Raw genomic sequence first — 26,636 nt, forward strand, 5'->3', positions numbered from 1 at the left:
AAAATAGGGCCTAGGCCATGCCCCAAATGATGCGACAGACTTCGACGGTCCCCCGTGGAGGGCCTCACTATCACTGGGGTGGGGCTGAGGGGTGGGTTGGGGGGTTGGTGGGGGAACATGGGAGGATGGGAGGTTGAGGGAATGGGGTCATGAATATGTAAATATGAGTCCTTCTAAAAAAAAAATTATTGTGTGGGCAGTGTGGAGGCCAGCTTGCCCATGGACAACTTTGTGGAGTTGTCCTTTCGCCATTAAATGGAGTCTGGGTCTTGAACTTGGGTCTCTAGGCTTGAGGAGCAAGTGCCTTTATCCACTGAGCCATGCCACTGGCTACCTTTTTGTCTTCAAATATTATTCCTTTGAAGTTATTTTTTTCTCCAGTGAGTTCTAAGTTTTTTGGGATGTTTTTGTTTGTTTATTTGTTTTTTGTTTTTGTGGCAAGTGATATTCAAAAACCAGTGTGCTGGCACTGCCTGGGTCTCAAGGAGAGGAACACTGGGCTGCTCACTCACCAGCTCACTGGCTCACTCACTGCTGCTGTGGCCGTTTGCCTGTTGACAGTCTTCAGACTGTGGGGAGTGGGGCGCAGTGGGCCCCGCACTTGTTTCCTGCCCCCTTAGGGTAGGATCTGATCTCAGACCGCACTCCCCATAGTATTTTCTAGATGTTTTAAAAGGTGTTCTTCTCGTAGATAAATTTTAGAATACATAAAGCCTCCTTCCCCAGTTGTCATTTTGCAAAGCGTAGACCTGAGGTTGTTATTTAGTTTAGGGGAGAATTGTTTTACAGGACTGGGCCTTCCCGTTCAGGAGTAAGAGGTGATTTCTATGCCCCCCCCCCCAGCCAACCTTGTCTCCTGTGATAATTGTTACAATGTTATTGATCATGGCTCTCTGTTTCTGACCTGGGGTCTTGCTCTGTGGCCAGGTTGGTCTTAGATTCCTGGTCTCTAGTGACCCTCCAGCTTCTGAGAAGCTGGGACCTCACTTCCACCACCACCACGCTTTTTCGGCTTTTGGATTTATGAATGGTATCTTAGCAGTAGTTTTCTTGCAAATTTACACAGCAAAGTGCCGATGCCAGGAATGTAGAGTATGGGATTTCATTAAACTGTGTCACCTGCATCAGTAAATGGGACATAGTAGCACCCTGAACGTCCTTAAAAGCTTCTCCTGGTCACAGTACCTGCTGATTTCTGTCCTTTCTACAGCAAGTTTGTGGGGGGTGGGTATGGCAGCTTATGTGGCTTTGCTTCTCAGCATCAGGAAAGTGGGGGGAAGGGAGCATTGTGCTCGTTAATCACCCTGCCGCCTGTACTTCTGAAGAGTTTACTGTGTGTACCTGAAAGAGGGGCAGTGGAGCAGTGCTTTTACAGGGTTTCACCAGCTTTACCGGGTGTGTGGGTGATACCCCCCCTTCCCCCTCCAGACAGGGCTTCACTGTATAGCTCTGTAGAGTCCTCACATTCTTATGGTTACTAAGCTAGTAGGGATTATGTTGTCCAACAAGTGAGGACCTGCTTTGATTTTTAGTTCTAGTGCAGTATTTTCTTGGAAAATACGGACTTTAATTATATATCTGTTCTTGCAGTTATGTTTATTTTTGGAAATATGCTTTAAATTTTGAAAGCATTTGTACAGAAAATTTTTTAATTAAGAATTTTTTTTCCCCCGAGGGGGCTGGAGAGATGGCTCAGAGGTTAAGAGCACTGACTGTTCTTCCAGAGGTCCTGAGTTCAATTCCCAGCAGCTACATGGTGGTTCACAACCATCTATAATGAGATCTGGTGCCCTCTTCTGGCCTGCAGGCAGAACATTGTATACATAATAAATAAAAAAATCTTAAAATTTTTTTTGTAAATTTCATACATGAGTATTGTATTTATATCCCTTTTACCCCTCTACTGCCTTCCTCCAATGGCTCCTGTGTCTTCCCCAACTCCTTCTCAAATTCATGACCTCTTCTTTAATTATTATTGCTACATATGTTATATACATGTTTATATGTATAGATATACAGCCTGTTGAGTCTGTCTCATGTTGCTCATCTATACATGTACAGGGTTCTCTGTGACCATGATGACCAGTAGAGTCATGGTCTGAAAGAGGTAAGATGGCCGTTTGGTTCATCTTGACTCAGTAGCTGGTGTTGGTGCAAACTTTGAGTCTGACCTCAAATCATTTATTTTAAGCATATTTACCACACACATTTGGAAAAAAGCTTCCAAATATGATAATGAACTCAATCCTGTGTACATAACAAAGCTGAAGACATGACTACATCAAAACTCTTTGTAAAGGATAAGTGAGATATTCCATAAAGATGGGTTCTATAGATTAACTGAGAAAATCAGCTCATCATAACGAAGGGTGGGGCGTTGGGGGAGAGTAGCATGTTACAGATTGACAGAGGCAGACAAGCTTAAGACAGGGTCTAGGGGAGGATTTGATATGGTACAGACACATAGAAAGGTCACCAGGCTATATTAACTGTCAGAAGCCAGCCTTGGTTAGATCCAAAGTCCTTATTTACACAAGCCTGGCGACCCCTTAGGTTCCAGGAACCGGCCTGAGAAGCAATTAACACCTATTCCTTCCCCTACTTCTTTATAGAATCTTACTTAAAGGATTTAAATCATCATTAGATGTCCCCCAAAAAATACTTAACCAATGAATATTTTATAACAATTTCTAAAAAACTCATTTGAAGATTTTAAACTATCTTTTTCAATTGCTGTCTATTAAGCCTTAATTTCTTTAGAATACAACATATGTCCTTAACAATTTTTCAGATTTATTTAAAGTTTCTGAGTAGCCTTTTTTAATCTAATCTTCGAAGCTGACAAGCTGATAAGACCTCATTTGCATCTTAGTTTATCTGGCCTAATTGCATTTGCAAAGACATATTCAAGCTGTGAATCTAACAGGATGGCTCTCTCCTGAGGTTTCTCATAAACTTTTTTTTAAAATCATGTATCAACTTTTATTTTCTAGATTTTCCTTTTTGAACCATAAAAATTTAGTAAGACCTGTATCCTCTCATCTGCCAAATTTTACAGAATCATCCATAGATTCCTCATGTCTCTAAGCTAATGCTATAGGCTTTTGCTAACTTTTTAATTGACTATCTCCTAGGGCTTAAATCATAATTTTTTCCTGTTAAGGCATTGACTGACTGACTGGATGCTCTTTTTGACCATATTAAAGTGATTTTGATATTTTTTAAACAATATCCGAGGCAAGGTAAATATCTCTAATCATATCCAAGGCAATTTAGGCATTTCCATTCATCCGCATTCATAAATTCACAATCACATCACGCATCCAGGTGTGGCCACACTGTTCATTCATAACTTGCATACGTCTCACATTTCTCCTTTTGCCTAGGTTATGATCAGCTTGTTGAAAAGAAAAATCCCTAATTGAAATTTCTAATATAGTAGCGATAGTCAATCCTTGAAATATGAGCATCCAAAATTTGAACAATTCTAAGCTTAAATATGTTGCCCTTTCTTCTCTATAAGTCTCAAAACCAGTTTCTGTCTGGCTGTGTCAATAGCATTTATATACATTGACTAGCCATCAGCCATGGTGGCATCTCCCAAGGCTGTAAGTTACCATGGGGAGGCAGGCTGTCTGACGCCCCATCAGCCATTTTGTCTAGCCTGCTGCAGACGCCTGCACGAGGTGGCATCAAGTCACTGGCTGAGGGCCGCTGAAAAATCTACGGCTGTATTTTGGGCACAAGCCTGATCCCTTATTTTCTCTTTTGTTGGGACTCTAGAAGGCTCTGTGCATTTCTTCCTCCCTATGCCTTGCTTTCTGTGTTGGAATAACTTATTTTTAACTGAATTTCCTGTAAGGGAGCCACCATCGCTAATCCCTGAGTGTAAGCTAGGTCCATGTCAGAAAAATTCTTAATGAACTTGCCTATGTCAGTCCTCTTCCTGTGAGGCCTTAACGAGGTCTGGCATGCAGTACCAGCATTCTCATAAGCTAGCTGTTTCACAATCAAAGTTTTAACAACTGTGTCTCTAACTTTTTTGTATAATGTCCATACAGGCCTAGAAATCAATTCTAAACTAACTCCCTAGGTCCCTGCCTGCTCTCTATAACAAATATCCTCCTCCTGACTGGCAGGCCTTGGTTACCCGCTTTCAATTTCCTAGGGGTGAGGCTTCTACAGCAATATTCCCTATCAGCCTCTGGGTAAAAATTGCTGTTGGTCCATACTGGACACAAGCCATTTTTAGTTCCTAGAGCTGGTTGAATGGTATTGGCACATGTATCCTGCTATGTTCCCCTGAGCCACTCTCTCTGATCCAAGGAAACATGTAAATTTTTTATCTCCTGTAAGCAATTTCGCTAAAATTTCTGATTCTCTTAGCTCTTGTTGAATTTTACCATTGAGTATTTGCCTTTCTGTATTTCCAGTTTAAAATGAAGGAAGGAGGTGAAGGCTCACTCCATCTAGGTACTTATTAACTCTCTCTCCCTGTTGATCATTGGTCCTGTATATTCTTTACTATCCAGCTGCCCCTTAGTAGGTGCGGAGTTTTCTGTTGTCCATTACATTCCTAGATATCTCCCAGGGCCTTCGTGTATTTGAGGCCGCATTTATGTCTTCCCAAGCCCCTGCACAACTCGAAATGCTGCATCATGGTGGTGGCTTTTGTAAGCAGGAAGGATCCTTTTAAAACTTTTAAACTCTAAAAATCTCCTGTACTTGAGCAGTCTAGACTTCTACTATCTGTTTCTGGTTTGGGGTTTGAACTAAAGACAGGGTAATTTTCAAGGTTTTTAGGGGAATGAGGCTCAAGGCCCGTAACTAAAAGTCTGTGATGGAACTGCCTCAGGTCCCTTTTCTATGAGCAATATATTAAGGTCCTTCTCTGACCTTTTTCCAAGTTAGGGGATGAATGTCCGGGCTTTCTAAAATGACCTATGGACATGTTCTTGACAAAAAGGTGAAAAACTGACTCAAGTTACATTTTACTCAAACTCCTCTTTCCCGAAAAGAAGTCTTAAAATCCCTAATGAATTTGACTTCCTTAGACAATTTTTGGCCCATTATTATCGAACGGAATGAGGGGGGACTTACCAGGGAATCAGTCACTCATGAGCGGTGAGAACTTTTCCCAGACCAGAGTCCTTCGCAATCCGGAGAGCAGAACTTCCTAGTCCGTGTGCACTACTGAGGTTTCCTTGGGTGGGGGGGTCTCCGTTCGGGGAAGAATCCAATCCGTACCTCGAACCGCATGTTTGGGCGCCACCTGCCCCGTCCCTCGGGGCTCCGGTGAGTCCAAGGTAGATCAAGCCTGAAAATAATGGGTGGAAAAGAGAAGCAAGACCAAGCATGGTTTTTCTTTTGTCAAGGTCTCCATTTATTGATTATTACAAGGGGTTTTTATAGAGAAAGGAGGAAGCAGAGAAAGAGGAGGTGGGGGGGGGGAGGAATGAGTGTTAATTGCTCTCAGGCCAGGGCAGGTATCCGGAATCTCCCGTTTATCTCAAGCACTAACCTAAGGAAGTGGGGGAAGGAATAGGTGTTAATTGCTTCGTAGGCCAGGTCCAGGAACCTAAGGGGTCACCAGGCTGGTGTAAATAAGGACTTTGGATCTAACCAAGGCTGGCTTCTGACAATTAACCACATCTGCTCGAAGCTTCTGGGCTGAAAACAGGTTATATATCTCTCGCTTTGAAGAGCTAGCCCTGTGTGTTTAACATTCCTGGTTCCCCTAGTGTTTCCGTGTGAGCACAAGGAGTACATGCACTCCTACTTACATGTACTTAGGGCTGACCATTTGGGATTGGCTAACCTATCATGGCGCTCATCCCTGCAGAAAACTGATTCTCTCTCCCTCACTAGCCATTGACTGCCTATATAGTTAGGTATCTAGGGGTGTGGGGCCTTGCAAAAATCTCTCCCATACACACTGACATGTTAACTGGTGGTTTCTCTATCTAGGTCTCATTTAGACAACCTTATTGTTGAGATTTCATGGGTGCAAGCCTCCTTGTCATGTCTAGAACACATTGGCAGCAGGCTCTCTGATCCTCTGGCCCTTAGGATAGTTCTGACCCCCCTCCCAGCCCCCTTCTGTGATTTTTTCTTGAGCCTTAGATGTTGAATTGTAGTTCTATCAGTTGGAGCTAGGCCACGTGGTCATTTGCATTTTGATGAGTTGTGGATCTGTAATAGTTTTCCTTCTGTTGACAAAAAAGCTTCTTTGATGAGGAGTGAGAACTCTACTTATCTGTGGGTAGAAGGACAAGCATTTTTAGAGCATGGTTAGAAATGATATGGGTTAGTAAATGGCAGTAGTAGGTTGTCCTCCAGGGTTCGTGCCTAGCCTACTTAGACTGTAGAAGTATGTTATTAGTATTTCTAAAGACATATACTAAAAGACAAATCATACTAATGATTTTTTTGTTTGCTTCTAGAAAAACTAATTGCTTATCAACAAGAATTTCTTGCTTTAAAAGAACGCCTTCGAATAGCTGAACATAGGATATCTCAGCGCTCTTCTGAGTTGAATGCCATTGTCCAACAGTTTCGCCGTGCAGGAGCAGCAACTAACGGAAGTAACACTGCATTGACTACATTTTCAGGTACCTTAAAAGTAGTATACATTCAAGAGTTTTTATGGAGTGTGTGACTGGAGAATTCTGTGAACAGTTTGCCGGTCAGCATGTGTTACCCTTTTCAGAAAGAAAAAAAAAATCACAAAATTTGCTATTCTGGTGAATTATAAATGCATTTTTTAAAAGATTTTATTTATTTATTATGTATACAACATTCTGCTTCCATGTATATCTGCACACCAGAAGAGGGCACCAGATCTCATAACGGATGGTTGTGAGCCACCATGTGGTTGCTGGGAATTGAACTCAGGACCTCTGGAAGAGCAGTCGGTGCTCTTAACCTCTGAGCCATCTCTCCAGCCCAAATGCATTTTTGTTAATTGCTGAATTTGATTTTGACAAATTTGATTTCGACAAAATACTGTTAGATTTCAGTTGTGTACATTTCATCGGTAATAGTGTATCTTTTGAAAGCATTCATAATGAGGTTAAATTTTAACTTTTGGGCTGGCAAGATGATTCAGTAGTCAAAGAAAGCTTGATGCCAAGCCCTGGGTTCAGTCCCTGGGTTCAGTCCCCAGGTCCCACACTGTCCGCTGCTTCCCCACCCCCTCAATAAATGTTTTAAAAACAAAAAATCGATTTTAACTTTCATTTCAGTATACTTATGGTATAACCAGTGTTTGGCCTTATGTGGCCTCTGAGGAAATCCATGAGCTGCTCTTGCATCTGTATGATAATAAGGAAGAAACCTGGCTTACAGTGATTCCTGGGAAGGATCTGATCCTCTCCTGGGGACTCTGGGAGTCTGAGGAGCACCGCTTCTCTCTGGCTATGCCTTCTGCTTCGGATAATCCAGTTGTTCAGTGTCTGTGCCAGGTCCCGGTGCCATTCCAGACTGGTATTTTAGATTCGGCTTCATGTACTCAGCCAGCCAGGGATGCCTTACATCTTGATATCAACACCTGACCTGGTTTTCAAAGTTTTGTGTTTCTCCCTCTCCTGAGGACGTGTGTGTGTGTGTGTGTGTGTGTGTGTGTGTGTGTGTGTGTGTGTGTGTGTGTGTTTTGTCACTGTATCATTTACAATTACAGAATGCTACAGTTGCAGAAAGATCACCCAGAAGCCTTTTGTCCAGTGATTTCTATTAACAACAATTTTTGTTAGCCTTTTTTATACATTTTTTTCCAAAATATTTTCTTGAAATTATACTATGAAGCATTCTTATATTATCATTTTTTTTGTTTGTTTGAGACAGTCTTTTTCTCTGTAGCTCTGACTGTCTTGGAGCTTGCTATATAGACCAGGCTGGCTTCAAACTCACAGAGATTCAACTGCCTGGGCCTCTAGAGTGCTGGGATAACAGGTCCATACCACAATGTCTGGCATTCATCAAAATACTGTTTACATTAAAGTTTGGTTTTAATGGGATAAGATCTCCTGTAGCCCAGGCTAATCAAGAAGTCACTATGTCCCCCAGGCAGATGTCAGACTGTAATCTTCCTGTTTCAGCCTCCCTAGTGCCCAGGGTTAGAGTTGCGCACTCACCACACTGGCTAAAATACTTTAATAGCTAATGTGCTAATCATAAACCACAGCAAATTAAGCATTTCCTTCTATAATTAGCAAATGAATGTTTTCCTGGGTCATTTTTCTTCCTCTAAATCACAGCTCTGTGAGAAACTCAATTGGTTGCATTTCTGGCAGCCCTTGTGATCTTCATTAGATTATGTTTTGATGGCCGGTGATTTTCAAACACATGGCACCATTCCTGGTACAAGACAGAAAGCAATTGAGTATCTGTTGAATGCATAAAAGCTAAAACCATCAAGAGGAAATGCCTGAGTCACAGGACAGACTGTTTTCAGGGCCTTCGATTCTGCTGAATCTCTAGAACAGTAATTACACCATGACTGACATTTAAGCATCTTGCAAGCTGTTGCTGACAGTTGGGTGGGAATAGGGTATTGTAACATTGATTTCTTTACAGTGAGGTTCAGCTTTAATTTCATGATACTATATATGTGAGTTTGATATAGGTGGTTTTTTTCTCTGCATGCATGTCTGTGTACCTCATGCGTGCAGTGCCCAAGGAAGCCTGAGGAGGGTGTCAGATCTCCTGGGACTGGGTGCTGGGACCCTGTCCTCTGGAAGAGCAGCAGGTACCTTTGATGGCTGATCCATCTCTTCAACCCTCTTGTCATATTTTTAGTGGTGTTGTGGTCACAAGTCCTTCTGCTGACTTCCTTGTTTAGAAGGTGAAATTTCAGTTTCATGAAAATTTAAAGCAATATTGTGTAGTTAACAGAAGTTTTTAGTCCATAGCCTATTCAGTGACTCATTAGTTCCCCTAGATGAAAACTGAAACCACTTGAAGATTGGCATGCGCTGAGCATTCTCTACTTCTGTTTAATTTTTTCACTTAAATTTTCTAGAGAGATACAATTTCTATATAAAAGTCAGATGAAATAGCAATGCATAAAGGAAATGAAAGTCGGACAGGAGCAGTGGCACGTGCCTGGGGTTGCAGAATATGGGTTTGTAGCAGAGTCGAGGCCAACCTGGGCTGTGTTTATCAACAACTTAAAGACAAGAAAGTGAAATTCAGTGGTGTGTTTGCTGTTGACTTCATATGAAGATGACATATTTAGAGCCCGCTTAGTTGTCATTCTTGAAAGCGTTCCCTAGTTTTTAAGAGGGACCATCAGAGGCTTCTGTAAGGGAAGGGGTTCCCACCACTTAATTGTCTTTCTGTGTTTCAGATAATACCATAAAGCTACTAAAGGAATTGACAAGCAAAAAATCCCTTCAAGTGCCAAGTATTTATTATCATTTGCCTCATTTATTGCAAAATGAAGGAAGCCTTCAGCCTGCGGTGCAGATCGGCAATGGAAGAACAGGAGGTGCGTTTCACTGTGTGCCCGTTATCTGAACTGTGATTTGGCAAGTGATTTTGACCACTAGAACCAAGTCTAGTAGGACAAAGGATTAAAAAAATTTTTCCCCTCAAATCCCCACACAGCACCTTGGGGCTCAGTCTAAACTGCTCTTTGAAAGGCTGTGGGCATTTCTTCTCCATATGTCAGAGTGGGATTTAATAGACTTATATAGTTCAGGCAGATACATGCTTAAACCTTTGTACATTTTGTTTTAAAAATGGGGAGGTAGAGGGATGACCTTCACCCCTATGCCTTATCCCAGCATTGATGCCTCTTCACAGTCCTGCCATGGGGTTTGTCTCGTGTCTGCCTTACTTTTCCCTAGACAGACAGTGAGGCACTGTCACTCACGAGCTTTCCATGTGATAACACTTGAATTTGCTGCTTTCTCCTTGGCCCATTATAGCCCTTGAATTTCCATATAGGATCTTGTGGCTCCTTTATGTTTTTAGTTCTCCACTTTTGCCTGAGTTTAAAACTTTTGACTCAGTTGAACTTGGACAATTTAATTTGACTTTCTTCATAGGTTTTAAAATATAGAGACCAGAATATTAAAATTGGTGAAGCAATTACTTGAGAGATTGAAATTCATTTTCCTTTGTGGTTGTTTGGGGACTTATTTTAAAATGAGGTTTCACTATGAAGCCCAGGCTTCCTTAGAGCACAGTTCCAGCCAGGTGTTGGTGGCGCACACCTTTAATTCCAGCACTCAGTAGGCAGAGGCAGGCAGATCTCTGTGAATTCGAGGCCAGCCTGGTCTATAGAGTGAATGCCAGGATAGGCTCCAAAGCTACACAGAGAACCCTGTCTCAAAAAAACAAAAACAAAACAACAACAACAAAAAAAAACTACCACCACCACCACCACCAAAAAAACCAAAACAAAACAGTTTCTTCTCCCTCACCTTCTTGCGTAGCTGGGATTACAGGTGTATATCATCCTTTCAGGTTTGAATTTCATTTTTGTGTTATTTTTTTTTTTAGATTAATTTGCTATATGATTATGTCCCATGTGATACAAGGAATGCTGCCCTTAGAAGGTAGTCAGAAGAGGGTGTTGGGTCCCCTGGAACTGGAATTATAAATGGTTGTTAGCCACCATGTGGTTTCTGGGAATAGAACCCAGGTTCTCTTCAAGGGCATCACGTGCTTCTCAGAGCATAGGGGTAGATTGATTTCCTGTCCTTTTCTAGTTTCAACAGTTTGCCTATATTCCATTGTGGCTCCCTCCCTTATCTTCAAAGGATAGTATCTTCATATTTCTCCCTGGAGCCTCTTCTTTTTGTTGCTTTACCTCCTCTGCTCACTCTGACCCTTTTCCGTTATTTTTTGTAAAGCCCTCTTTGGTTTCACTGAGCATATCAGGCAATCCATAATAACCTTTCCCTTCCATGCTTGACTTAGTCCTGCCCACAAATCTTCCCATGTCAAGGTGCTTAACGTAGTCCCACCAACAAAGCCCCTTGCATCAGGAGTAAGGTAACTCATTCATGGGTTTCAGGTATTAGGGTCTGGGCATCTTGAAGTCATTATGCTTTCCACCACGATGAGAGAAAACAAGAGCATTTGAAGGGCCCTGTGGTGGAAGGGAGCATGAAATATTCCAGAAAATAGATGAAGACCAATGTAACTGAAATGGGTGGGTAGGCAAACCATATCAAGCCAAAGGAAGCTAGAGATGTTATATAAAGCTAAAGACTGTAGGGAATTCGAGATCAGTTACGGGGTTTTGGTTTTTTAGCATTAGTAGGAAGCCACTAAAGCAGCAGTCACTGTAAGACCCCCTGGAAAGCTCAGGCTTCCAGGATCTTAGCCCAGGACCTCGGCCACCCCAATCACAGAATGGAGGCGAAAGCTTGATGCAAATTGCATGAGGCTTTATTGTAGTTTAACGAGCTAACCCCATGTTAGCTTGGGTCTTTGATCCACCCGTCATGTCGGATGGCTAGCAAAGACAGTTCGAAGCCGGTGGGTACAGATCTTTATAGGGCAGCGTAAGGGGAGTGTCTAGGGGTACGCATAGGCTCAGGATTGGTGTGCCTCCAGGCTTGGAGGGTTTGCCCTGTGTTGATTGGCCAACTGGTTGTTATGGCCCATAGGCCCTCCCAGGGTGGTTGCTATGCTCCTCGCATCATTGCTGTGCACTTGTCTGTAAAGCACACCCAGAGCCATAAAGCATAGCACCACCAGCTAACTTCTGATTGGTTCCTTGTCACGAGGCAGGCATCTGACCTCTAAGTGACCAAGGCAAGGTTATGGCTGCCGAAATGGGGAGCTGGCCTCTTCATCACGACCCCTTTTGTGGCCCAATAACACTTTCACAGGGGTTGCATGTCAGATATCCTGCATATCATATATTTTACATTACGACTCATAACAATAGCAAGATTATAGTTATGAAGTAGCAATGAAAATAATTTTATGGTTGGGGGATCACCACAGCATGAGGAGCTGTCCTAAAAGGTCTCAGCATTAGGAAGGTTGAGAACCACTGCTCTAAAGGTTTACAGATAGGTTAAGATTAAAGTTTACAAAAATCATGTTTGCTACAGTGGGAGAGTGTTTTGAGGGTGTGGGCAGAGGAGCAGTTGTGAGAGCCAGATGAACTATTTTAAGTTGGCCATACATAGTACATGGGCCTACGAGCCCAGCACTTGGTATTGAGGAAGAGGACTGCAATTTGAAGGCCAGCTAGTCTTCACAAAGAAACAGTGGGAAAACAAATAGGCTTTTGGGGCCAAAGATGGCTCAGTGGTTAAGAGCACTGGCTTTTTCTATTGGTTCAATTCTCATCACCCACCTAGCAGCTCACGGCTGTCTGTAACTCCAGCCCCAGGCAATCTGACACCCTCACACAGACATACATGTAGGCGAGGAACCAATGTACATGAAATATAAATAAATTTAAAAGCAAAAATACAAAAACAAATAGTAGGCTTTTAGTTATCTCCTTGAGACAGGGTGAACTTGCAGTGTGGGTGGTTTTGGAGGTGTCTGGATGATTTTCAAGTACTTAGGAGAGGGCGGAGGGACTGATTGGGGCTGGGCTTGAGGGAATGGCCGTGGAGAAGTCTAAGATTCCAGATGGGATAACTGGACATGTGGTGGACACGTTCCTGTAATCCAAGAGGGTGAAGCATGTTCTTCAGCACTGTTTTTTTTTTTTTTTTTTTTTTTTTCATGGAGAAAGCAGAATTTAATTCAACCAGTTGGAAATTTTCAAAGCCATTGCTCCATAGTCTTCCTCAACTTCTTCCTCAGGAAGAAGTCCTCTGTCACCTTTCTTTAGAGGGAGAGGGCCTGATTCATGAACTCTTCAACACATCAAATAAGACTTTCTTGTGGGGAAGAAAAACATTTTCATGTACAGCACTGGTTTTTAAGACTTGCTTTTATTGTAGTTTAACTATGTAATGCATGTGTATGGGATATGTGCCTGCGGCTGTGGTACCCAGGGAGGTCTAAGGTGAGATCCCCTGGAGACCACTGTGAGCCACCTGCTGTGGGTGCTGGGAACCAAAGTCAGAGCCTCTGCAAGCCAGCACTTATTATTAGCCATGGGGCCTTCTCTCCAGCTCGAAGCAATAGTATTCAAAAGAAGAAGAAGAAGAAGAGCTAAATTTAGGCAAATTAAGTTTTGAGGAAACTTTGAGATGCTGACGTGGAGATGTCAACCATGCATTTGGCTATTTGAATATAGGACTCAGAGGGGAACTCTCGAGTTAGGTTCAAGGCTGTGAGTCATTCATGAATAAGTAGTTGTTGAAGAAGTGTGTATGAATGAGATCACCCAGGGTTTAGGACTGAGCCTCAAAAGTTTACTAGCAACTAATGTCCAGTAAAAGAGGAAAATAAAGCTGGGAAGACAGAAGAATGAAGAGCCAACTTACCAACATCACATCTTCAGGAAACAAGAAAGGCTAAGCTAACAGTGGATGCTAAAAGCAGAATGTAGCTTAGTTATAACTGAAGGTAGGCTGAGTGATTGAAGAATGGGAATGCTAAATTTAGATAGTTTCTACTTACTTTGTTCTGGCATGAAGGAAGTAAGTTTTAGAATTTGGAATGTGACTTCCTGGCTCATAACCTCCCAATGACTGTCTCTTCTGCTCAGAGTTGAACTCCGTTTGGTATGCTTGACCTGACCCCTGATTCTCTCCACGGAGGCTATTTCTGCCTTAGATCTATTCTGATCCTGCTAGATCTTGATTATGTCAAGATCGTGTCTTCAGAATCCTGCTGCTCCCTCTTCTGGAGTGTCCTTCCTCAGCTCTCATAAGTCTCATGAAAGCAAAGGCATTATTTAAGTTGTTTCCTGTTTTATGCCTAACCCCTAGAATATTGCCTTGCATATAATAGGTGCAGAACAAGTAGAATACATCTCTGAGGCACTGACAACTGTTATCTTTAGAGTGGGAGAGATGCTGCCTTAGGGAAAGTTATTCTGCCACCTGCTCCTTGGTATTGTCACTTGCAGAACAAACAGTAAAGGTAGATCCATTCATTGTCTTTAAGCCTTCTTCTCAGCTTTAGAATTATAAGTATTTTTTAGTCTCTTCAGTAAATGGTTCCATGGTTAAGATTCATTTTTGTTTTGCTTGAGACAGGGATTCTCTATGTAGTCCTGGCTTTTCTAGGACCAGGCTGGCCTCAGACTCACAGAGATCTGCCTGCCTCTGTCTCCCGAGTACTGGGATTAAAGGTGTGTGGCAGCATGCATGGTTTAGGATTGTTTTTAGCATTTGCTGTGGTGTATGTGTAATACTTAGAATACTAATGCCTTAAGGCTTTAAGATAGACTTTTTCAAAAAAGACTTTGGAATACATTCAGGTCTGTGGAATCCCTCAAATCACTGAGCTGGATAAAATTGTGTAGTAAAATGAGAAAAAAATGGGTTAGGATCACGGTGCTGAACTCTATCAGTTACACATGAAGAAGAACCTATAAGGTTGCACATGATTAAAAAAAATGACACGTTAACTACAGTAAATACAGTACTCTGCTTAAGGGCCCCAGGAGGCTCTCCTGAGAGAGTTGATAGCAGGACGACTCCAGCCTGTAGGCTGTTGTGAGTGGTACCGGATGAGTTGTCTGAAATCAGATTTACCCTGTGTGGATGGTGCCAATGGTTGTCTTCATAGCAGCTGGTAAATGTTTAAGTTGTGTGCGTTTTGTGTTTTCCCACACTGTTCAGTTCATTTTTCTAAACTTGGCTTAGCTGGGTTCATTTGTCCAATGTCCACCTACTGTGTGTCTCAGAGAAGAAATTACACATAAGCAAATGTGAAGTTCATATTGTAAGGATTCAGGCATTATACTGGCCTGCCCCTGTTACCTGGCAGAATGCACTCAGGCAGTACTCTGGTCAGCCCAGGGTTCCATGAGAACTAGTCTGCACACAGGTGCAAAGGACCCCTTTAAAAGACAGACCCCTGCCCTCTTACTCGCTCTTGCCCTCTTTGCTCCCTTCCTCCCTCCCTCCCTCCCTGTCTCCCTGTCTTCCTCACTCCCTCCCTCCCTCCTCCTCCCTCCCTGTCTCCCTCCCTCCATGTCTCCCTGTCTCCCTCCCTCCCTCCCTCCCTGTCTCCCCTTCGTCTCTCTCTCTCTCTCTTCTCCCTCTCCCCCCCTTTAATAAACTCCATGGTTAATGTATCTCGTGTTCGTGCTCCATAGCTCTTGTCTTTAACTTAAACAAAAGAACAACACCATATTACATCCAAATTGTTCCCTAATGCATTAGCCATGCTGGAGTAAGTTTGCATGTATAACAAGCAGTGTAGTAGAAACTATAATTTTGGAACTTTTTAAGGGTTGTACACAACCAGTAGTTCACAAAGCTCCCTCTACCAGATGAGAACCCAGTACCCTCAAATATTCCCATCACCCATACTCACAACACAGGGACCCCAACCAGGGAGTTCACATTGATGCTGTACTGCTAATCAATCATAGATCCCGCTCGCGATCTTACTATGCTCATTTTCCTGTTCTTAGAATCCCTTGTTCCCTTACGTCATTACTTCATCATTTTTTTCTTAGTCTTTTCTGTCTAGGGTAGTTCTTGACACTGTAATGAGTGTTGGTTGGTTATTTTGTGACTTGTCCCCAACTTGCATTTGCCTGGTGTTGCTTTGCCTGCATGTTCCCCCGAGCTGCTGATAATACAAGACATTCATTGTGCATCAGATGTGTAGTGTTTCTCACCCTACTTGTGGCGTAGACAGCGTGCTGTTTGCAGCTGTTTGTTCTGGTATGAGGTTTAGTCTTATTATCACTTATTTGCTGGGTGCTTGCACATACGCCTGCCCTAGCCGTGCGGAAGAGAATTATAGATGTTCCCCTTTAGTCTTTTTCTTTGTAAAATTGAATTCCTCAGTTAATCCTAGACATTTATCTATATTGTCATTGTAAAATTATTTTACATAATTACTGTATCTTTTTTTCCCCCAGTTTCAATAGTAATGGGAATTCCTACCGTGAAGAGAGAAGTTAAATCTTACCTCATAGAAACCCTTCATTCCCTTATTGATAATCTGTATCCTGAAGAGAAGCTGGACTGCGTTATAGTTGTCTTCATAGGAGAGGTAATTCCGTGTTATTTTTTTCCACCATATGTGATCTGAGAGTTAAGATACTAATCAAATATTTGTGTGTGTTTTTTATAAGCATTTAGACCAACAGTTCCTAACCTATGGGTAGTGACCCCTTTGTGGGGGTCACATATCAGATATCCTGCCTATCAGATATTTGCATTATGATTCGTAAAAGTAGTAAAATTAAAGTTATGAAGGAGCAATAAAATGATTTTATGGTTGGGGGTCACCACAACATGAACTGTGTTGAAGAAGGTATTAGGAACTACCACAGCATAAGGAACTGTATTAGGAAGGGTGAGAACCACTGCCCTAGAAGAAGTATTGTCTTATTATCTGATTGGATTTTAGAATGGGGAAGGGCTGGGCCTGTAGCTTCATGACAGAGCATTTTTGTGGCACCAATGAGATCTAGGTCACTCTCACTCCTTAGCCCTCTCCCCTATTTGGGAAGACCTTTAGCACATACTGTTAGTTCTGGGCCCCCTAGTCCCACTCTTTCAGAGTTCTTTATTTCTTTTCAACTGAATATGGTCTCCATGACAAAGTAAATACACATAATACTAAAATCACATAAACATATAATGAAACTTGCCTGTTTTTTTCCCCATACAAATAGAACATTAGTTTTTAAAACTTAAATAATTCTTCCTATGGCTTGTATGCATAAATATCAGGGAGTCATTCTGTATATGTTGTGGTATTATAAGCATTTTTCCATGCCAAAACAAAAAAAGACTTTAAGAGAATAAAGGTCTCAGCAACATTTTTTTCTGGCTTCCAAATATTTCTTCATTCAGTTTCAGAATCATCGTTTTTCAGTTTCTGGTCCATAGTTGAGGTTTTTGAGTCCCTGCAGTGATCAGCAACAGCAGCATTATGTAAATGAAGTGTGGTGCACCTGTGTAGTTACTGACTTGACACTAATTTCTAAATGTGGCTCAGAACCCAAACACATTAAAATATTCATATGTGACCAGCATGCACTGCAAAAGCTGAGCCACTTCCTCTTCCATCAGTCTATGGAAGAGCTCATTTCTTTTTTCCAAGTAATATTAAGATATTAAAAACTGGTTTTTATTGTCAACTTGACACAGCCTAGAGTCACTCAGGAAGAGGAAACCTCAAGGAATTGCCTAAATCGTATTGGTTTGTGACCATATCTGTGACAGATGGTCTTGAATTGATAATTGATGTCGGATGGCCTAGCCACTGTGGGTGACACCATCCCTATGCAGGTGGTTCTGGGTTTTATAAGAAAGCTAGGGCATGAGCCAGAAAGCAAGCCAGCAAGCAGTGTGATTTCAGCTTAAGTCCTGCTTGAGTTCTGGCCTGACTTCCCTCAGTGATGATGGTCTGTGACCGGGAAGCAGAAACCAAATGAACCCTCCCTTAAGTTGCTTTTGGTCAGAGTGGTTTGTTTGTTTGTTTGTTTGTTTGTTTTTTATCATGGCAATAGAAAAGCAAATTTGATTTTTCAATTTGATGAATAAAAAGTAACACTTTGGCTTTTGTCAAAACAAAATAGCTCAGTTTGGAGACTGGTTGGTTGAAAAGTAAATCTTTGTTTTTATTTAATTTGGATTTCTTTACTGTATGGAATTAAATGTAGGTTTGTGTAGATTCTGACCATTTGTATTTATAATTGGTTTTCTGTAAACTTTGCTTATTTTTTATTCCTTGATTTGTGAGGCATTTCCACATAAGGGGAGTCAACTTTTCCAAGTAGTTTGTCCATTTGGTTATTTGTATTTATGATTTCTTTCCCCTGGTTTAAGTAACCAAACCTATCTGCCCCTGGAGATGGAGCACTATTGACTATTAAAATCAAGAGTGAACTTTTTTTTGTTGTTTGGTTTTTCGAGACAGGGTTTCTCTGTGTAGCTTTGGAGCCTGACCTGGCACTTGCTCTGTAGACCAGGCTGACCTTGAACTCACAGAGATCCGCCTGCCTCTGCCTCCCGAGTACTGGGACTAAAGGTGTGCACCACCAATGCCTGGCGAGAGTGAACTCTTGACTCAGCATTGTGCTGGTAAAAGCCAGCATTATAAAATAAGTAAGAAAAATTGTATCTTGGTCAGACTTTTAGTAGCAGGTGCCTTGAGGTCCAGGATTATGCGGGGGTGCCACTGTCTGCCAGATATGTTTTTATAAAGTTGGAGCTTATTAACAATGAGAATATTATTATTGTACAGTGTCTGAAAAGCCCTCGTGGACCACAGTGTTTGTCTGCATAGCTCTGTGAATTTCAGTGCAGAGCGTCTAGCCTGAACAGGAGAATTGAAATATTTCACTGGATTTGGCCAGTAGGCAATTCAAATTCATTGCAGTGTGTGCTTGTGTTCCCATGGGTGGGTTAGAATTTTCCCTCTGGCTGTTCTGGTAGCCTGATGTTCATCAGGTTGTAATAACAGGTCCATCTTGTGTGGCTTCGATCATGATTTGTACACAGGATGACTGGAGATCTTCAGATTCTTCCTCAACACCTGTTTGTACTTGCCTACTTGATAACTTCATACCATTGTCTAATGGGCAGTGTAGCTGCTTTAATAAGAATGGCCTCCATAAAGCCAGGCGTTGGTGGCTCATGACTTTAGTCCCAACACTCGGGAGGCAGAGGCAGGAGGATCTCTGTGAGTTTGAGGCTAGCCTGGTCTACAAGAGGGAGTTCCAGGACAGCTTCCAAAGCCACAGAGAAACCCTGTCTCACAACAAACAAACAAACAAACAAAAAAGAATGGCCTCCATAGACTCATATGTTTAAATGCTTAGTCACCAAGGAGAGTGGGCTTTGAGGTTCCAAAATCCCATGCCAAACCCAGAGTCTGTCTCTTTGCCCAAGGATTGTGATGTGTTCTGTGCTACTGCCCCAAGGTCTGCCTGCAGGCCATCATGCTTCCTGCTGTGATGACTAACCCTCAGAGCTGTGGTAAGCAAGTCCCCAGTTAAATGCTTTCTCTTACAATGGTTGCCTCAGTCGTGGTGTCTCTTCATAGCAATAGAACAGTGATGAAGACAGGCAACTCTTAATTTGTCCAGATCTAAATTAGTCTAGCCCTCTCAAGCTGCTGCTCTTCCAGGTATCCCATATGCTAGGCTCATGGGAGTTCTCTGTGTGCAGTGCTAATTGCCCTGGGCCCAGTATGTTGTACAGATCTGAGTGTTCTCCATTCTGTGTGTATTACACCAATGTCTGAACACTGCCTCTTCCTCTCCACTTCCTTCTTCTCCATCCCAGCTGATCACCTTCTGTGAAGCTACTGCTGGTCTCCCACTTACAGTGATAGCACTACAGGCAAATATGAATATATATATATATTATATGTATATGTATATATATGTATATATATATATTTTCAAACAAATCAGGAATTCCTGTGAAGGCATACATTGTCTCTATTTTAAATATTTGAGGAGAGGAGAGATGAAGAATGAAACAAGTGCTGGAGATGCTGAGCATGTTGGCATGCCTATAAACCCGGACCTCCTCAGAAGACTGAGACAGGAGGATGCTGGAAGTTCAAAGCCAGCCAAGGCTACACAAGACTGTTTCAAAATCAAAGTATTTGAGTTGTGGGTGGTACGTCTAGGTAACTGAGAGCTGTGGTCTTTTACCTGTGTCAATTTTTGTTCATATATATATATGGGCTTTTCGAGACAGGGTTTTTCTGTGTATCTTTGTTAGACCAAGGCTGGCCTTGAACTCACAGAGATCTCACCTGCCTCTGCCTCCAGAGTGCTGGGATTAAAGGCGTGTGGTGGTAGTGCACGCCCGGCTTGATTTAGTCTCTTGAAGATTGTACACAGTCTGTGGTTTACATAAGGGCGTGTGCCTTTGTGCCTTCTTCAAACCTTTTGACATAAATTGCTTTAACAGTGCCAGCCCTCAGCCTCTTGGCAGAAACTGACAAATCAGATCATATAAGTGAGAGTCCGTCAAGTTAATGTGGCATACTTAGTTGGCATATGCCAGGCTTTTCTACCATAAAGATGTTTTTCTCTTTGTGTTTAGTACTTGTCTTATGGTGGGCAAGACTTTTAAGATCAGGGAAATGACCTCATCAGACCATCATCAATGACTCAGCAACCCCGTGACTCCCTTAAGAAACGACTGTTGAGTGTGTTCCGTTTCCATCATCTTTCCATTTGTTAATTGGAATTCCTTATACTCAGTTCTGGTTTGTTAACCAAGTTGTGCATGTGTGTGCGTGCGTGTTCTGCTGTGACCATTGGGCTGTTCCACCTGCTGTGGCCTGGCTGTTTCTCTTCACTTTTAAGTTAATCTGCATTTTCCTGGCCCAGAACTTGGGCACTTACAAACATGAGAACCTGAGTTCAAGACCCCAAACTCACATAAAAATACCAGATGTGGTGGCACACACTTGGAATCATAGCAGTGTGGAGGCAGAGACAGGGGATTGCTGGGATTTGCTGGCCAGCCAGTCTAGCCTAATTTGTGAGATGCTGTCTCAATGGAGGTAGGTAAACAATATTCCTGAGGATAATGCAAAGTTTTCCTCTGTTCTTACATGAGCATCTAGGTACCCAGATATACAGGAACATGAACACACACACACACACACACACACACACACACACACACACACACACACACACAATCAAGGTCTCGATTCTGCATGTGCTCATCAGATGAGGGATCATTTATTTCTCACCCTTCCAGTGGAGATTCCCCCATTTCTGTATAATTTTATGACCCTCTATGTGTAAATCATATGTCTATCATACGTTTTAATGGTATCTCTGGCTGTAGTATCATTAGTGTCCACTCCAGCCTTTCCTCATTCCTCAGTAATTAAACCCTTTTCTCCAAAGTAAAGAACCTGGTTGTTAGGACTCACAATAAACCTGTTTACTTTTCAAAATTAAATAAGCGTAAAGCAGGTTTGAATTGCTGAGCTGATCTCTAGACGAGCATGTGCTAGGAACAAGGGTGCATTATTTGTCCCTGTTTTCATTCTTTCGCCTCAGGGTATCCAGAGTGCAGTTTTCCAATGGTGAGTAGCTTCATTTTTCTCCCTCCTTATCCATTTTGGTGTGCTTACATGCTTCCCTCTTCAGTAACGGGCTTAGGATTGCTGTTCTCGTTTCCTATTTGGAATTACTTTGGGAGCGTGGAAAACTTGAACCTGCTTTAAGAAAAAATCTACATAAAAAGATACAGTCGAAAGAAGTGCCCTGTCCACTTCATCCCTTACACCTCATTGTCTAGATTAGTTTTCCATACCTAATTCTATCTTGATTGGAAAATGTCCATACAAGTTCCACTTTAATTGGCTTTTTTTTTGTGTGTGTATGTGACTTAAGAGATGCCTTAGCTTTTGTGAGTTTTCTGTATGCACTGCAGAGAAGTTCAGAGATTTTCTGGTACATCAATTATATGTGCGCTGTTGTCTTTCAGTTTCAAGTATCTGTCCCTGTTGCTGTGACCTAGTACCCCTGTAAGAGCAACTTCAGGGAGAAAGGTTTTGTTCCAGCTCACAGCTCAAGGGTAGGGAAAGCGAATTGGGAGGAACAGAGGAGGATGAAAGCTTGCTGCTCTCAGAGAGCTCCTTTTCCTCTTTCTTACAGTCTGGGATCTGAGCTAGAGGAGGGTGCTTTCCACGGTTTGGCAGGTCTTCCCACCTCAAGTCACCACAGTCCAGATAATCGCCTCCAGGCACACCTAAAGGCCAGCCTCCAAGGTAGTTCTAGAGCCTACTGTTGATTAACTCAAACCACCGAAACAGTGTTCTTTCCACTTGATTTGTTGTGGACTGAGAGGTGAATTAAATATCTTCACTAATGATTAAAAAAAAAAAAAAACTTCTCTTGCAGTTTTTGTTTTGTAGATGATAATATTATGTTGTTGGGAAGATAGGTTCTTTGTTCCTGCCTTAAGGGCTACTTATTCAGCTAGTATTTTAGTTGATTAATGTAGTTAGTGCTTTGAGATAGTGTCTCACTATGTAGCCCTGGCTGGACTAGAACTCACTGTATGGGCTAGGCTGGCTCAAATTCACAGAGATCTGCCTGCCTCTGCCTCCCCAGTGGGTTAAATGTGTGTGCTAGCACACTGGGCTCCTGCTAGGATTTGTGAATGTACTCTCACACTTAGTGTTTCTGGGGCAGGGTTGAGTGGGTTCAGCCTCACTGGATGAGAATGTTGTGACTTTTTGCTTTGTTTTGGTTCGTTTTGTATTCCTCCACACTTTTGTTTCCCTTCCCTTCTTAAACACTTTAAAGTGCATTTAGCACACAGCTTAGAGTTGAGAAGTTTTCTTCTCAACGGATGAGTTTAGTGCCGGATGTTTGTTGATATGACTAGTAGCTGTTAGCTTGTGCGTGTTGTCTCCTCCTCCTCCTCCTCCTCCTCCTCCTCCTCCCCCCTCCCCCTCCTCCCCCTTCTCCTCCCTCCCCTTCCTCCCCCTCCTCCTTCCCCTCCTCCTCCTCCTCCTCTTCCTCCTCCTCCCCTTCCTCCCCCCTCCTCCTTCCCCTCCTCCTTCCTCCTCCTCCTCCTCCTCCTCCTCCTCTTCCTCCTCCTCCTCCTCATCCTCCTTCTCCTTCTCCTCCTCCCACTCTGACTGGGGGTTGAATTCAGGGCCTCAGGCTTTCAGTATTACCAACCTTTTTTAAAGAAAATCCTTTAGTTTTGGAACAAGGTCCTGGGAGACCTTGAGCTTGTGATCATTTGAATCAGCTTTACAAGTAGCTGGGTTGCAGTGTGCATCACTGTGGGGGGTGGGGCTCAGCAGGGCTGCCCTATCCCACTCCAGTTGTCTCTCCTCCCCTCCCTCCCTCCTCCCCCCTCCCCCTCCCTCCCTCCTCTCCTCCCTCTCCCTCTCTCCCCTCCCTCCCTCTCTCCCCTCCCTCCCTCTCTTTTATTTTTCGTCATGGGGTTTCTCTGTGCAGCTCTGGCTGTCCTGGAACACTCTGTAGACCAGGTTGGCCTTGAATTCACTGGAGTGCTGGGATTAATGAGACTAAAGGATTGAGCCCCTACCTCCAGGCTCCTCTTACTTTTACAGTGCTGGTAGTCTATCCGAGGTAGGGACTGTGAGGGGTGGGGCTCAGCAGGGCTGGCCTGATATTTTTCCTCTACAGCTGTTAAAGCCCCCCCACACACACACACACTGTGCAGTCTGTTTTGTTTTATTTTCTATGTTTTCTTTTTCTGCTACTGGAGAAAAGTTTTATATATATGGACCATTGCAACTTTGTATTGAGCTTTCTGTGGGACCTTTCTATTTTCTTAGGTTGTCTTAGAGAGTTTCCTGTTAGGGAATACTCTAAGCTTGATGCTTCTCCTCTCTCTCTCTTTGCCCTCCTCTGTCCCAGCTGCCTTACTTGTCAATCACATTATCTTGCCCAGTGCCTTCCATTGCACTAATACACAGGCTTCCGTGTCTGTTGCTCGATTCATCTGCTCTCAGTACTGCCTTTTGGAGATATGCAGGAGAGATGGCCATGTGACCGCTGCCCTCTGCTCTGTTAGATTTTGCACTGGCAAGGTGCATTCTGTCCTGTCCTTCTCCTCTCTTCTGTTCTATTCGTTCTTCATGCTGCAGTTACCAGTGTTCAGCAAGCACTGTTGTCCTTTGGTTGTAGCTCCCCTCCTATCTTCTCTTGTTTGAGAAAAACTCATCTCAGCAAAGATTCATATGAACATGGTCTCTGCGATCCCATGCGGTTGTCGTGGTTAGTTTTAGTCAACTTGACACAAACTTAGATATACCTGGAAAGTGGGAACCTCAATTGAGGAATTTTCTTCCATCCAGTTGACCGGTGGGGTATTTTCTTGATTATTTAGTGGTGTGGGAGGGCCCAGCCCATTGTGGGCAGAGGCATCCCTAGGTAGGTAGGCTTGGGCTGTATAAGGAAGATAGCCAAGCGAATAAAGATCATTCCTCTATGACCTCTGCTTCAGTCCCTACCTCTAGGTTCCTGCCTGAGTTTTTATCTTGATAATGGATGGTAATCTACAAATCACATTAACCCTTTCCTCTTCTAAGATGCTTTTGGTTAGTGTTTTAACACAGCAACAGAGAACCTAACTAGGACAATGATCACTTCTTCCATTGTAGTTTAGCTGGGTATAGAAACTCTTAAATTACCCCTCTCCCCCTTTTTCCCACCCGTCTTCCCTCCCTCCTTCCTTCATGTATGCTTGGGTACTAGTGCTGAAGTTAGCCAGATAATCTTTCATATTTCTCATTCTTTGGTATTTGAAACCCATGTTTTACCTGGTTGCTCAACTTATTCTTTTTCTATCCTTAAAGTCTGGTAATTCAGCTGTAATGCAGGTTTCAGTCTTGGGTATTATGGGTCATATTTCCCTGGTATGGTATATGTTCTCTAGGCCTATGGAGCTAAGTCTTTAATTTCACAAAAAAGTATGTATTTTTTTTCCCTTGTGAAAAATTCAAGACTTAAAACAAAGTGAAAATCTTTACACAAAATACCTGTATGTAATATATATATATATATAATATATATATATATATATATATATATCACCTAGATTCTTCTATTCGGGTCTTAGTATTTGTGTTTGTCATGTTTCACCTCACGTACCTGCATCCTTTATCATTAATCCATTACACAAAAATGTATATTCTTTTGTTTCTTTTTTAAAAAAAGGTTTATTATGCATACAGTGTTCTGCGTGTATGTTGCCTGCATGCCAGAAGAGGACACCAGATCTCATTACGGATGGCTGTGAGCCACCATGTGGGTGCTGGGAATTAAACTCAGGACCTCTGGAAGAGCAGTCAGTGCTCTTAACCTCTGAGCCATCTCTCCAGCTGGTCCCTATTTTTAAAAATTAGGTTGTTGTTGTTTTTAATTTCAGTTACAAGTTTTTAAATGTGTAAATGGATACCATTCTTGTCAAATTTGTGTTTGAATATTTCTCTCAGTCTGAATGTCTATCCGTTTTCTTCATACTACCAAGGTGGGAATTCTGTGAGCTAGCAGACCCTTGCATGCCTCTGTATTGCAAAGACCCTACCTGCAAACTGTTACGATTTTAACTCTGCATTAGGACTGTGCCCCATCTTGAACTAACTTTTGTTAAGGTATAAGGTAGTGTGGAAGTTCCCTGATTGTCACATATTCATTATTGCAATTCCCCGTGCTGTGAGAACACTTTGGCTTCTCTGATATATTTATTTGAAAACACAGTGACTGTAAAGTGTGCCGCCACCCACCCCCCATGACTTTTTTCATTATCTGGATTTGGAGCTAAATCTCATGCTGGAGTCTTCACCGCCTGTTGTAGGTTTTGCATGAATTATTGACAACCCATAGAAACCTATAGTTTTTTTTGTTTGTTTTTGTGTTTTGTTTTTTCAGGATTGCTTCAGATACTGTAGACCCCTTATGTTTCAAAACACCCTGAGAATTGTTACAGTTCCTTCTGATGCTCAGAGTTGCTTCCTGGAAGCAACGGCATCAGCTGAGTGTGGTTTTCTTCATTATTTCTCTATTGGTCAAGTCATTGCTTGAGAGTTTCTTCATTACCTCGCGCCCCCCCCCCCCCCGTGCCCCCCTTCCCTTTCTCTGCTCTCTCTCCTCTTTTATTTTGTTGGCTGGGCAGTGGTGGTGCACACCTTTAATCCCAGCACTCTGGAGGCTTTGGTAGGCAGCTTCCCAGGAGTTCAAGGCCAGCCTAGTTTACAGAGTGAGTTCCAGGACAGCCAGAGCTACACAGAGAAACCCTGTCCTGAAAAACTAAACAAACGAACAAAAAAAAATTGATAGATTCTACTCATTTCTCCCCCTTTCTTCTTCTTATTTTGTGTTTTGCTTCCATTTTTATGAGTCATTGAAGGGTATGGGGTTTCAGGGGAGGATGAGGAAATAAAGATGTGTTCTAGACTAATTATTTTATTATTATTGTTTTATAAAAACAGAGTTGCCGACTTTTCTTTAAGTCCCAGAGCCAGCTGCAGAGCCAGCTGGTCTGTGTATTTCTTCATGTTACCTCTGGTTATTGAAACAAAGCTAGATCCCCTTTTGAGCCTGAGAATTTCAGTTGTTACTATTTCAAAATGAGGCTTGTGGTCCTTGTGTCTGGTGTTCGCTGATAAGGTGTGATTTCCAGGAAGGGTCGTGGGAAAGCCTGCTACTTCTCTTAACCACTCCAAAGGTTTCTAAGGTTCAGTCTTTTCTGGTAGACACCCAAGTGTGCTTTCAGCTCAGAGTTAGCTACCCCTACCTGTGTATTCTTTACTGCCTTTCTCCCCTGAAGCACTCAAGAAGCAGTCTGGAATGTGGCCCTCACTGTGGTGACATTTTCTCAAGCTCTTCCTTGTTGACAAGTGTTTATTGCGATACTGTGTTGAAGCAGGTACTGGGGATAGGGATAGATAACCCCCCAACCTGCAATTAGTATTTCTGTATCATTGGCTCGCTCTTCTTTGGAGGGGGCATTACTTGGATGATCATATTGCTGATCATCGGTCCAGTAGCTCTCCAGTTTGCTCTGCCGATTACTCCCCTGGCTGTGTTCTTCCATCCC

The 26,636-nt window shown here is 42.6% G+C and overlaps 1 protein-coding gene across 3 annotated transcripts in view; it reads left to right on the forward strand.

Annotated features, from left to right (window-relative positions):
• The window catches only part of Mgat4a (alpha-1,3-mannosyl-glycoprotein 4-beta-N-acetylglucosaminyltransferase A), a 91,388-nt gene that overhangs the window by 35,386 nt on the left and 29,366 nt on the right, over positions 1 to 26,636 (forward strand). For 2 of the 3 annotated variants that reach the window (XM_027386832.2, XM_027386833.2), the window contains 3 exons: positions 6,444 to 6,611; positions 9,347 to 9,487; positions 15,974 to 16,107. In XM_027386832.2, the coding sequence (XP_027242633.1) occupies positions 6,444 to 6,611; positions 9,347 to 9,487; positions 15,974 to 16,107 (443 nt within the window). Of the gene's footprint in view, positions 1 to 6,443; positions 6,612 to 9,346; positions 9,488 to 12,795; positions 13,495 to 15,973; positions 16,108 to 26,636 lie in introns of those variants that run through there. The other variant, XM_027386834.2, reaches the window with a different exon arrangement.

This window comes from Cricetulus griseus (assembly GCF_003668045.3).
Source record: "Cricetulus griseus strain 17A/GY chromosome 1 unlocalized genomic scaffold, alternate assembly CriGri-PICRH-1.0 chr1_1, whole genome shotgun sequence".
Taxonomy (NCBI): Eukaryota; Metazoa; Chordata; class Mammalia; order Rodentia; family Cricetidae; genus Cricetulus; species Cricetulus griseus.